This window comes from Malaclemys terrapin, chromosome 2 (genome assembly GCF_027887155.1).
Source record: "Malaclemys terrapin pileata isolate rMalTer1 chromosome 2, rMalTer1.hap1, whole genome shotgun sequence".
NCBI classification, from domain to species: Eukaryota; Metazoa; Chordata; order Testudines; family Emydidae; genus Malaclemys; species Malaclemys terrapin.
The window spans coordinates 104405528-104419088 of record NC_071506.1 but is presented as its reverse complement, the minus strand read 5'-3'; the positions used below and the strand labels follow the sequence as shown (position 1 = coordinate 104419088).

The following is a 13561-nucleotide window of genomic DNA, read 5'->3' as shown; positions in this document are numbered from 1 at the left end:
AGGGGTTAGGTCGGTATAACTGTCGCTAGGGGAGTGGATTTTTCACACCCCTGAGTGACATAGTGACACTGATATAAGTCTGTAGTGCAGACCTGACTTTACTGTTTCTGCAGCTTTACATTTGGGTTTGAGGAATAGACTTGAGGTGTATTAAAGATGCTAATATTTTCCTTTATGTGCACAAACATATGACAAATACATAAGATTATATTTAAAACCCATGTAAGATTTGTGTGTGTGATATATATGTGGATACACATGTACAAACTTTTTAAAATCAAGCATGTCTTCTCTCTTGCATGTAGGAGAATCATGAAAAAAGTAACTATGGAGCCCTCAGAAAGACTGGCTAATCTCCAGGCGCTGTGGGATAGCCAGACTGTAACAGAACTGGGACCTTGTGGTAAGAATGAAATTTTAAAGCTGAAATGTAAAAAAGTTGGAATCATCAGTGTCAGGAAGTTCAATTCTATTTCTGGCAGAACCTAGTAAAGGTGTAATTTAGTTTTAAGGTGTAATTAGCACAGAGTGGACTCCTGATTGGTGGATGAAGATGCTATTTTTAAAGCTTCATTGCAACCTGCCGTATGTGATAGACAACATACTATAGTCTTGGTCTGTTTCAGCTTCTGCCTGCAGTATAATGGATAGGTTTCTGAGAGGGAATGAGGGTGAGTTTTGAAACATTGTGCATCCTGTTTTTGTTATTTGCTGTAGTGAAAAGTGTTCTTTTATATTGTTTCCAGGGGGATTTTCACAAATGTATGCATGTGTTTGTGACTGGCTTGGATTTCCATATAGGGAAGAGGTACAGTGGGTAAGTATGTCTCTCACACTGAGGTTTATTTCAGCTAACTATACAAAAAATGAGAAGCTGCAGACTGTGAAACTAAGAAAAAGTTTTCCTAAGATGTGTTTTTGTGCATTTACAACAGGATGTGGATACAATCTATCTGACCCAAGATACTAGGGAGTTGAATTTGCAAGACTTCAGCCATCTTGACCACAGGTGAACAATGTTCAATAAGTATAATATACTTCTGTGGGAATTTTGCATCAAAAAATTAAGAATTCTGCACCCAATATTATAAAATTCTGCATATTTTATTTGTCAGAATAATACAATATAATCATGCTGGTTTCAATTATTTTGGTAATTTTTTTCAAAATACCTGTCAGCAAGTATGTCTGTAATAATACAGAAAACAAAAAAGATTCAGGAAATGTTTTTTGACAAATAGATTCCTTACTAAGCATATTAATACAGAACTTTGAGTAATAATTCATTTAAACTACAATACAGAAACGGATTTCCCGCATCCCTCAGAAACAGTGCAAAGGCTTAGGGGAGTCAGGAGCAATGGAGGAGCTGAAGGAGAGGGACATAATTGCTGGGAAGGAGCCTGGGAGTGAACATGGAGTAGTATTGGGTGTGGGTGGGAAAAACATGGAACAGGGGATTTTTGGGGGGCTGAAGGAGGAAGGGGTCGTTAGGAAGTCTCCCCCATGCAGACCCTGACTGACTCCTAGCCTTTCCCATTCAGTCAGGCCCATCTGCGCCGTCCCATGTGTCCCTGCACCCCCTTCCCCCATCCCCATGTGTCCCTGCACCCCCATTCAGCCACCCCCGAGTCCCCATGTGGCTCTGCATCCCCACTCCCATTCAGTCCTTGCCCCAGTCTGTCCCCCTCCCCCACTAGCTCTTCTGAATCCCAGCCTGTGTGACCCCCACCCCGCAGCCCCATGTGCCCTGCTCTGTCTGCCCCCCGCCCCCATGTCCCATGCCTGTGGGTAGGGTGCTGTGAGGAATGCACCTTCTCCTCCTTCCTATGAACTGCTGGCTGCTCCAGCTGGTGAGCTGACTGCCCTCTGTCTGACACCACAGCAGCCCCTGGTGGGCGAAAGGCATAACTGCAGAGCTCTCCAGCAGAATGTATTTTCTGCAGAGAAAAAAAAATCTGCAGAGGACATGAATTCTGCATGTACCCAGTGGCACAGAATTCTCCCAGGAGTAATAATAATACTCTGAAAGTCATAATTTTCTCCTTTCATCTTAACTAGTCCTTCCTAAAGGGTTGATCCTTTCCCATGTAAAATGGAGATAGTCTGAGAGCTGTCAATTGGGGGTTGCCTGATGGAGTGGTTTTACCCCCTCAGTTTAGCGTCTACAAAGCCGTTCTTCCCCATCAGCACAAAAGCCATGCAGAGCATACTTCATATTGGAGCGTACTTACTTACTTATATTTTTTCCACAAGGGCAGTGCAGTGAGTTTGTCTGTGTTTTTTTCCATCTGAGTTCACCTTTTTAAAATTTGACTTACTCATGAAATTAGCCAATAGATATTTTTCTGTCTGAGGCACGACAACTTGAAGGTTCCTTTCTACATCTCCTAAATAAAGTGAAGAGACAAACTGTGTTGCCTTTGCTCCTGCAGAGTCTCCTTCCCCTTGTGCGTAGAGTAGGGGAAATTAGTTTTGCCAACAGTCTGCAGAAAATTTAGAAATTACCTGTTGTTCAGAAAGTAGAGACTCCAGCTGGAATGGAAGTCATCCTGGATGTGCTCACTGATAGTTTTTTGTTTTTTTTTCTAATTGAGAATAATTGGGGAGCTTGGAAACAGTGAATATGAACTGCTTGAGTTCTGCTAAGTATGAAATTTGGTTCACTGAATGCAGCAGTATAAGGACAGTGGTTTTCAGGAAAGCTAATTTTGAATACATGTAGTATGTAAGATGCAGTGGGAAGAAATATTTAATTTAAATTCCACCGGTCTGGAAGAAAACAGGGAAACATTGAGACACTATAATTAAGGTGTGGCAGACTGCAGTTTCTCTGAAAGAAGCATGAAAGAAATAAGAATCTGCCAGAAAGCTGAGGTTTAAAATCTTATAATGGAAAAGGGAAAAGCAAGAGGCAGGCAAATAAGAATATTCAGTCAAGGTTTCCTGAGGCAAGATAAGGACAGCAAAAAAGCAGAATCATTCCATACAAGCCAAACAGGCAAAGAAGCATAATAGTTTAAAATGTATTGCTGGTGAAAAATACCGGAGAGAATGTCGGGGTTCATCAGTAAATAAGATGAGGTTATGAAAAAATTATTTAAAAATGGCTTCCTTACTTATATGGAAAAGAAGTTTGAACCATTAGTAAGTAAGGAAGATCCTGTAAAAGTATTATCTATTGATGAGCAGATAAAAGTAGTACTTGAAAAACTGAAGCATGTATGGTACAAATCAGCTGGTTTGGATGCCAGGCGACCTAAGATCTGAAAAGAATTGATTAACAGACTTATTGGAGCACATGCAGTTGTGTTGCAGAAGATGCACCAGAGAATGCAACATTGAGTTTTGTGGTCCAAAGATTAATAGCTAGGGAATCAGAATATCATTTTAAGATGATGATAATTTCTAGCAGATGGCCGATTACTGATCCAGATCAAAGATCCAATAGTTATTAAGGGACATTGACAAGTCACAAAGCCTTTTGTGATGACAGGACAAGACCACTGCAGCATCCCAAGATTTGGAAATTAGATAAGAGAGAATTTGTGTGTGGACACCTGCTAAAATGCTGGTACAAACTATTGGGAAGCCAAGATCTTATAGTCTCAATTAAAGATATTAGTTATGAAATCTGAGATCCCAGTCTGACCCGATAAGATTTTCAGGGCAAAAAGTATATTTGTATGTGTTTTGTAATGTGTCTAGAACACTGCGGGTGCTATGAATAAGCAACAATAATATTCATTTACCAACGTTAGTGAGAGTCTTGATTTTTACAATACTATCATACATTCTTCAGACCAGACTTTCAGGATCACTAAAATGCTATGAAAACTATTGTAGCTCTCAGCACCCTGTCTTGTGAGGTAACAGTACAGTGATATGTCATGGTGATAGGAAATAAAGTGGTGACCCTACCTCAATGTTATTACCATGCATTCCATGCACTGCACAAATGCTTATATTTTTCCTGAAATGTAAAATATTTCTGTTAAACCTGTTTTGCAGGTGCACATTTCTGCTAGAGGTCAGCATAAAATTTCATGAATTATAGATAAGCGTTTGGGAACCAAGGTTGTTTAACACAGTAGCACTGTATAACAGAGTTCGCCACATGGGAATACTCCTTCTTACGTTTTATTCGAAGGTGTATTGTGCTGTGAACCAGAAAATTGTTTAACCTACCCAAAAAAATAAAATAAAGTGCAAAGAGCTTGCTTAGCTTAGCAGCAGAATATTCACTTGGGAAGCATATATTTTAGTATGCTTGAACTTCCCATAAATCTATGAATTGTCTGGGGAAAGTGTGAGCAACCTTCAATTGGAAACTTGTGTTCTTTGTTTTAAAAATATTTCAGTATTTAGATTTCTCACCACCTTTAAACACACCGGGGACAAAGGTGTTGAAAAACATGAATGCGGTGGCAAAGCTTGGCATTGTTGAGACTTACTGAGATTTTCTGCATTTCCTTTAATGCTTTTGTATTGTATACAGTATTCTTTTTGTAAATAACCTTTTATTTTTCAATAGCGAAGTAGTTAACACACTAACTTGTAAATATAAATAACTAAATATAAATTAGTGTAGAAAAGTTGTGGAAAATCTCTATTTTTGGAAATGATCAATAATTAATCATTTTATTTAGCATTCGTTCTCATTTCCCAGCAAAAGCACTGATGTCACTGTACAGCATACACAATGTAATCAAAACAAAATGTAATAAAAATATTATAAAATATTTTTTAAATCAAAATCTCAAGAATGAGTGAGGGGGAAAAGAGAATTAAGAACAGGAAAGGAAGGGATTGGAAATGAGGTGAGGTAAAGTAATAGACGTAGGGCTGACAGCATTCAGAAGCACCTTTTCAAATACAATTAAACAAAAATACCCTAAGGTTCATCGAAAATGTGAAGGATGAAATTAGGTAGATTTCCAGGGGGAGCAAGTTCTACACAGTAGAAAGTAGTTGTCTTGCCATCTTCACGCATGATGGGTGGGAAGATGGGATCCCTAAACAGCTGAGATGTGTGAGCGCAGATACTGATACCAGTCATATCAGTTGATAGGAGTAGGTCTTGAATATAATTAGGGGCAGGAATTAAGGATTTATAAATCAGCAGTGTCAGTTTAGAGTCATCCGTCGCTTTATAGACAGACAATATTTTTAAAAACGGATTTTTTTAGGATCACGATAGCTCAAATGAGTGAGCAATCATGTTGAATAAGTTGTAGCTGTTTGATGGAGCAGCACTACTGAAAACCTTGCAAAGAAGGAATTGCAACAGTTGCTCTTCTGACCACAAAGTTCATATATTACTGTTGCGAGGTCATTATGGTATAAATATGTGTACCTGAGACAAATTGCACAACAGAAAAAAAAATTGTACCATGTCCCATGCCTAGTTTTCCAAGGCCAAGGAAATGACAAAAGAGACACCAAGGTTCTTAACCTGATTCATTACCTTCATACTAATCCCATCAAGTGGAGTCACACAGGAGAAACAAGCTTGTTTTGTATAGATGACCTCTACTCAAAAGCAAGACTTCTGTTTTTCCAGGCTTGAAGGTGAAATAGTCCTGATTTATACATCTAGCAATATTCAAATACTACTTCACAGCTGAGACCAAAATTGCAGAAGCTGTTGGACAAGAGATAAATCCTTCTGTATTATCATTATCATCATGCCGATGATACTGTACTATATGTTTGGAAATGAATTTACCAAGAGGCTTCATGTATATATTGAACAACATGGGCGATAGGCCCATTCCTTGTGGTGTACCATATTTCTATATCTAAACTAGACTATACAAATAACCTTCTTGTATATTAGCTTTACAGTTGGTGTACAACATTATTTTGCTGCACATCGTCATTCTCTTATTGCGTTAGAGATGACTTTATATTTCAGAATATAGAAAGCCACAGTTCCTGAAAGAATATAGTCTAGTCAGTGTTTGTCTGAAACATTCATTAGAATCACAGGTGCATCTGAGTCTCCACTTTTTTAATATCCCCACCAAAAATGATTGAAATAAAACAGGTAAATGGGGAGAAAATAAAGGAAAGAGGAGCTGTGTTTACAGAGAAGATGCCTGCCCAGTGCATGCTCCTGGATCGAAAGCTTGGGAAAGAACAGTCAAAAAAGCTAATATTTACAGATTGTGCCCCATGAAGATTGAAGTTCAGTTTGCACTAGCACTAGGTAGATTTAGAATATTTACATATACAGTAGCTACAGTAGAACCTCAGAGTTACGAATACCAGAGTTTTGAACTGCCTGGCCAACCAGACACCTCATTTGGAACCAGAAGTACGCAATCAGGCGGTAGCAGAGACTAAAAAAAAAACCGAGGCAAATGCAGTAAAATACTGTATTAGTAGTAAACTACTACTACAAACAGGGCTGGCTCTAGGCACCAGCAAACCAAACACGTGCTTGGGGCGCCACATTTTCAAGGGCGGCATTCTGGCCATCTTTTTTGTTTTTGTTTTTTTGTTTTTGCTTCAGGCGGCAAAAGCCTAGAGCCGGCCCTGGCTGCAGCAGTGCATCGTGCCCTGGGGCCACTGTGGTTCACGTCATGAGGGATCAGCACCCACACCTTGTGGCTGGGCCGGGCAGGCTCCAAGCGGGGGGACATTCGGGCAGGGGCCGCCCCTCAGGACACACAGAGCTGCCTGCAGATGCCGTAGGGCGGCCGCCCCCCAGCACCACAGCCGGGGCTGAGCGAAGCAGCCCAAGCCGTCCAGGGACTGCGGCAGGGCGGCCAGAAGCAGCAGCAGCAGCAGGGCCATAGAGGGCGGGCGCTGCCATGCGGGGCCCGCGTTGCGCTCTCCAGGGCTCTGCTTCCTCTGGGGCTACCCTTCCCCGGCTCCTCAGCCCCCTGCCGGAGCGGTCCCCCGGGTCTCAGCCGGTCTTGGAGGCAGGAGCCCTGGCTGGAGGGACCCTGGGCTGAGGCGTAGCCCGGGAGCACCGCTGCTTACCCCGACCCTGCCAGCGCCAGACCGGATGGAGGCGAGGGGGGAGCAGGCAGCACTGGTGGGCGGGAGCCCAGTGCTGGGGCGGCAGGGGATGCAGGTGGGGGGGGGAGCCCAGGGCTGGGGGCGACAAAAAACCTAGAACCGGCCCGGAGTACAAAAAAGGGGAAAGTTTAAATTTTTTTTTTTTTACAAGTTAAACTGTTTCTGGGCCTGTTTCATTTAAAGTAAGGTTTTGAAAGAACAATCATAACATTTTCTTCAGATTTGCAAACATTTCAGAGTTATGAACAACCTTCATTACTGAGGTGTTTGTAACTGTGAGGTTCTACTGTATGTCCTAGTTTCTACTGGGCAAGACGAGTTTATAGAGTGATTTGTGTGTGTGAGTTTGTGTGTCCCCCCATATGTATTAATGTGGAGGAGGGGAAGATTATCTGACTGTTGAGTATTACTATGTAGCATACTAAATGCTGTGATAATATTTGATACGTTACTCTGCTCCGGGATTGCATGCAAAGGTTTTAAACAGCATGCCTTTATCAGTGTTTATTTGTGGAGAAACTAACAGAAGGAGAGCAGATCAAATTAAGAATCTTGGAATAAGGGAACAGGAATCATTTAGAATTTCATTTGTGAAATCCCTTTTACAATTAGGAGAGGGTTTGTGCTGAACGTTACATTATCCTTTTGCACGGCCCCTGTTTCCTTGGGGGATATGACTTGAGAGAAGAAACAAGGAGATGTTGACTAGAATTAGTCAGTCACAGATTTATATTAAATCATCAGGCTGCCAAAAAGCTTTTAGTATCATGCTCAACTATAATTAATGGTGATTAAGAAGCTTAAATATGTCACAGGCTGAAGAAAAAGTAATGGTATGACTAGGGATGTCAGCTCAGACAATTTCCTGTTTAAATATTCATATGGATATTATTTGACCAGTCAAAAAATTCATATTAAAATTAAGGCAAGTCATACCAAATCCAATTGATTTCCCCTCTCCACTATTTGTATTTTTAGAATGCAGAGCTTTCTAAAATCCTGATAATTGACTGTTAAGAAAGAGTCAAAGTAAATTAAGTATATAAGAATAAGTGTTCAGCTGACCAACTTGACAATAAGTGTGAACAGTGTTTAAAAACATTTTTCTTTTTCTAGAGACTTAATACCTATAGTTGCTGCCTTGGAATACAATCAGTGGTTTACAAAGCTGTCCTCTAAGGATCTGAAATTAGTAAGTAATAAAATGAAGGTGCATCTAGTGTTATCTGGTTTTGCTGTATTTTATAGCACACTGTAACCGTTCTCAGAAAGATGCATTTATTTATCAATGGAAAGCTGAGTAGGCTCAAGTCTGCCGGAAAATATTTTTTTCTAAAAATCAACTTGCAGTAACATTTAGTTAATAAAGTTTACAAAGTTTATTTGATATAGTGATGCCACAAAATACTTTATTGCTTATTTTTAGCTGTTTTCAGCAGTATTGTATGACTAAACAAGAAACCATTTTGGGGGGTGGGGAATATTTGGATTGTGTTTGCACTGCTCCTGCACTATTGAAAGTAGTCTTTCCTCTCACTCTGCATTACATCCTGATGAAAAGAAGCATCCACTTTCTTGGAGTGAAGACAGTCAGATTTAATAATAAATATGTAATCCTGTAAGATAATTACATTGTTCCCCCTAGCCAGCAAGGTAGACTGGAAGAAGCTGTTAAAAATGGCTGATTATTGGATGACTTTAAACTTAATAAATCAAAATAACTTTTTTATTTGAAATGTTAAGGTTAATTCTCCCAGATGCAGTTATTGTTTTTCAAGCCTGCCCAAAAATCTTTCTTCATATTGAGAATTGGAGTCTGTGGATCATAAAAATGAAGGACCAAATTTGAATTGGTGCAAATTTATTGACCTCAAAAATTTGCTTGTAGCTTTCCCCTCAGTAGTGTCACATTACATGAAAACCTGATCGCTAGTGATGTACTGAAAGCTGTGGTATCTGAAAATAACTTTAAGAGGCTTAAGAATAAATGTAGAAAGTGCACTTTCCTTTCTTCTTTGGAGACCTAGTTTCAAATCCTGACGTTAAAGTGAGGTGGAATTGAGTTGGGTTATCTTGGTCTAGTACATATCATAAAACCACCACCAAAGAATGTGGCACAATTGGTAGTCTCTGCTTCAGAGACTCAGGACTGAAATTGAAATAGTATAGTATTGCAAGTCTCAACTGAAGTATATTGTTAAAGCTATTCAAAGAAGCTTGGTCAGTATTAGGGCTGATCAAAAATTTTCCATCAAAATGGTTTGATGGAAAATTGGTTTTAAAAAAAAAAAAAAATCACAAAAAGTGTCTGCTTTCTGTGGAAAACTTCCACTTTTCTTCCTAAAAACAAACAATCAAACAAAAACCAAAAAAACCACACCCAAGCACCCAAAGACTGCACTATTTCTACTAACGATCAAATAGTTTGATATGGACACGTCACTACAATATTTAATGGGATTTGAAGTTCTGGTGCCTCATGTCCCTATTCTCTGTGGGCCTGGCTTCTTAGCTGGACTACAACTCCAGTGATGCACCCCTCACCAAGCGGGGGACTGTGGTGCATCACGAGAGACGTATTCTGACTAGGGAACCTGCCCTATAGAGGAGAGTGGGAGCATAAGGTATCCAAACTACAACTCCCATGAGGTACTACAGCAGCATTTTTAAATTGGAATCTTTGCTTTTTATCTGAAATCTTTGGGTATTTGTATTTCTGCCAAAATCAAAATTTTATGTTGAAAATTTAGACAACTAAGCTTTTGTCTTCATTTTGTCAAAATTTTCTGCGGGGTAAAATATCCAATTTTTCAACCAGTTCTACTTAGTACTGACTTGTCTGACTCTCAATTGGAATATGCAGTGTAGTTGTATCTATTTCGGTCCCAGGATATTAGAGAGACAAGGTAGGAAGTTGACAGAACTTGGTCCAAAAATGATGTTACCTCACCCACCTTGTCATAGAATCATAGAATATCAGGGTTGGAAGGGACCTCAAGAGGTCATCTAGTCCAACCCCCTGCTCAAAGCAGGACCAATTCCCAACTAAATCATCCCAGCCAGGGCTTTGTCAAGCCGGGCCTTAAAAACCTCCAAGGAAGGAGACTCCACCACCTCCCTAGGTAACGCATTCCAGTGCTTCACCACCCTCCTAGTGAAATAGTGTTTCCTAATATCCAACCTGGACCTCCCCTACTGCAACTTGAGACCATTGCTCCTTGTTCTGTCACCAGTACAATCTGCATTATGTCTCAATTTGAGTAACAATTAGCCCTTTGCTTTCATGATCACTAAGCTAACTACAGTGGTGTGAAACCTTTTAGAATGGAAACCTCGAAACCAGCAGTGCTTGGACTATTTCCTGTTCCAGGAGCTGATTAGGGTTGCTGTCAGACATTGCACTTTTCTCAGGACACCAATATGGACATTTGTGTGCAGGGGTTTAATAACAACAAGCTTATTTGATGTCCATCCCCTGAAAATCTGGGAGTGAGCCAGTGATGGTTTCAGTCAACCACCTGAAAGCTTTGGGCACGTAGTAAAGCTCAGTGAGGTCCACCAAAAAGGCACCTGAAGGGGTTGCTGGTGGGGCAAGGGGATGAGGAGGGACATGGGGCCGTGTTTGGGGAGGGGTGTATTAGAGAATATATGTAGAGGGAAAGTGTGATGCAACTATGGTTTCTTTAGGAAACGGTTTTATTTTGCTGGGATTTTCTTGAGGTTTCTTTGGAGTTCTGGGGTTTGTACAAACATAAAACTTTTCAAACAAACCACAGGAGATGCAATCTTAGCAAACGGAACCTAGTGTCTTTGATTTGCTGAAACTGATTGAATCCAATTAGCAAGTTTTGTACAGCTCTAAAATAAACCCACTTCTTATAGTAACTCCTTAATTCCATGCACTCAAGCTGGCAGTCAAAAATATCCGGAGGATAATACAAAAGCTGATTGATTGCTAAATCCATATTATAATGACATTACTGAGAGCCAGTTTAAGAAAAACAAATCCAGGATCAATACTATGTACTGGTCTTTGCATCTCCCACTATGGCACTGTCTTTGGTAGACACCGTTGTACCTTTCTCAGAAACAGATTAAACCACTCATTTGTAAACACACTGGTATACCGACATTGATCATATTCTCAGTTACTAAAATATAAGATAGGTTTCAGAGTAGCAGCCGTGTTAGTCTGTATCTGCAAAAAGAACAGGAGTACTTGTGGCACCTTAGAGACTAATGTTAGTCTCTAAGGTGCCACAAGTACTCCTGTTCTTTTTGTAAAATATAAGAGTGCAGATCAATGCCTGTGGTGATAGAGAAGTGACAGTCCTTAAAACACCAGTACAAACTGCATTATGTAAAAGGAGGACTGAAAGTAGATTTTTCTCCCCTCTGTGTTGTAGAGTTGTTGTTTGTTTTTTAAATGAGTTGAGAACTAGACTGAAAAGCTAAAAGGCTAAGAAATTTAGCTTTAGAAATTGATTGAGCTGTGGGGTCAGACACCAGGTAGACTCTCAGACCCCAATACAAGTGTCGTGGGGGAACTTTTAATGGGGAATGATTTATTGGCCTGAGCAAAATCATCTTAGCTGTCATGGTCATGACAAAAACTCAGCTTCAGACCTCTAATGGAACCTTGATTTTGTGTGTTGGGGGACCAGAGTTCAAAAGCAAAACAAAGAATAAAATAAAAGTGAGGCGATAGTATTATTTGTTGTATATTGATCTTGGGATCACAGCTGAAGTAAAAATTTAAAACTACAACATTTCTCTCTTCACCTTTATCCTCTCCAACATTAGCAAATTAATAGCATAAAAGCAGCTTTATTTTACTCTAATGTTATGGTTCATCGTGGATCCCACAGCTGCCCATGCAAATTACTTATTACAAAATATGACTAATGTAAACATGGTGGGGTGTGTAATGGCTCGGTGTGGGTTAGCAGGATCCACATTAAAATACGTGGAGCACACTCCCCAACCACAAAGCTCTTTCATGGAGTGCCTGCAGCCAGAATGTGTCCCTTGTGGGTCTGCATTGTGATACTCCTGTTTCTGGTTTTGTGGTCATTCTAGTTTAGGCTTATTAATTATGTCTGTTCCGTAAAAGATTGTCATGGAGACAAAGTTTTTAAATAAGTAATATTATTAATCACACAGTTTTTCTGTCAGAAATAAGATTTTGTCCTGTTTTGTTGGCCTACACCTTGAGTGAGTCTCTGTTAGTTTGCCTCTCACATACCAATTTCCCACTTAGAATCTTTCCCAAATTAATTTTGCTATCTTACGTTCTCTTACTGGGTTTTGGAGGCTTCTGCTACTATTATTATTTTTTGTATTGTGGTGACTAGGAGATCCAGTTATGGCCAAGGCTTCATTACGTGAGGCTATTCCTAGCTTACAGCTGTATATTTTCGGTGATGTAAGAATGTTTTTGCTTTAGTAATATTGTTATATCGTTTTCATGGCAGTCCACTGATGTCTGTGAGCAGATCCTGAGAGTGGTGAGTAGATCCAATCGATTGGAAGAATTGGTATTAGAGAATGCCGGGCTTAGAACGTAAGTAATTTTTTAAAAAAAATTTACATTAGTTATGATTTACGCATAGGACCATAGAAAGTAGACTGTGTGATAGAACTGGTAAAATAGCTAATACAAAAATTACCACCCTGTTCCAAAGAGCTCATGGTCATATTTTTCAGAGGTTGTAAGTGTTCACAAACTGCACTGGAGTCTCTGGGGGCTACATGGGTTAGCACCTGTGAAAATGAGGTTGTTACTTATACTTATTTGTTCCTTTACAAACAAGGAAGCTGGCTGAACAGCTGGTAGCTGTGCAGAACAGACAGTTTTAGAAGTCATTTGAACCTTAAATAACTCATGATTTCCTCTCAAAATTTAGTTGCCAACATTGATATGAAAAACTTGACGCTCTTTTAGAAAACACTATGTTCGGTTTCTTCACTATAATAAGGAATACTGTTGGACAACAGATTGCAGTCTGGATTTTTTTATGTTGGTGGTGGACACTGTCTGTTAAGATAGAATGAATATATCCTAATATTCAAACTAGAAAATATACTTCTCTGTACTTTTACTTGTGGTACTTAAAAAGCAAACAAAAAATAAACCTCTTACAGTAATCATAAAAAATGAAAACATTTAGAAATAATGCGATTTCACGCTTAAATACTCCAGCACTACTTCCGTACCTTAACCGCCTCCATTTCTTGTGAGAGGCAGCAAATTCTTACAATCTCTAGGAATTAGCCCAAAAGTTAAACTTGTCAACTAGGATTTGCTGTGGCCCTTTAGAAGTACATTGTGTGCTCCATATTAGAGTTGGAGTGGCATATAGCTGCCCTAACCCCCCATTGTGCTAGGAGTTGTATATTCAGATAGTAAGACACAGTCCTTGCTCCAATGGATTATTAATCTAAACAGACAAACCAGAAGGGTGGGAAAAAGGAAATATTATCCTCGTTTTACAAATAGGAAACATAAGCACTAGGGAGTAAGTGACTTTCC

The 13561-nt window shown here is 39.7% G+C and overlaps 1 protein-coding gene across 3 annotated transcripts in view; it reads left to right on the top strand.

Moving 5' to 3' along the window:
• Positions 1–13561, top strand: part of CARMIL1 (capping protein regulator and myosin 1 linker 1) — a 274371-nt gene that overhangs the window by 126482 nt on the left and 134328 nt on the right. For all 3 annotated transcript variants that reach the window (XM_054017434.1, XM_054017433.1, XM_054017435.1), the window contains exons 6-10: positions 306–403; positions 747–817; positions 936–1009; positions 8146–8221; positions 12504–12592. In XM_054017434.1, the coding sequence (XP_053873409.1) occupies positions 306–403; positions 747–817; positions 936–1009; positions 8146–8221; positions 12504–12592 (408 nt within the window). The remainder of the gene's footprint in view (positions 1–305; positions 404–746; positions 818–935; positions 1010–8145; positions 8222–12503; positions 12593–13561) is intronic.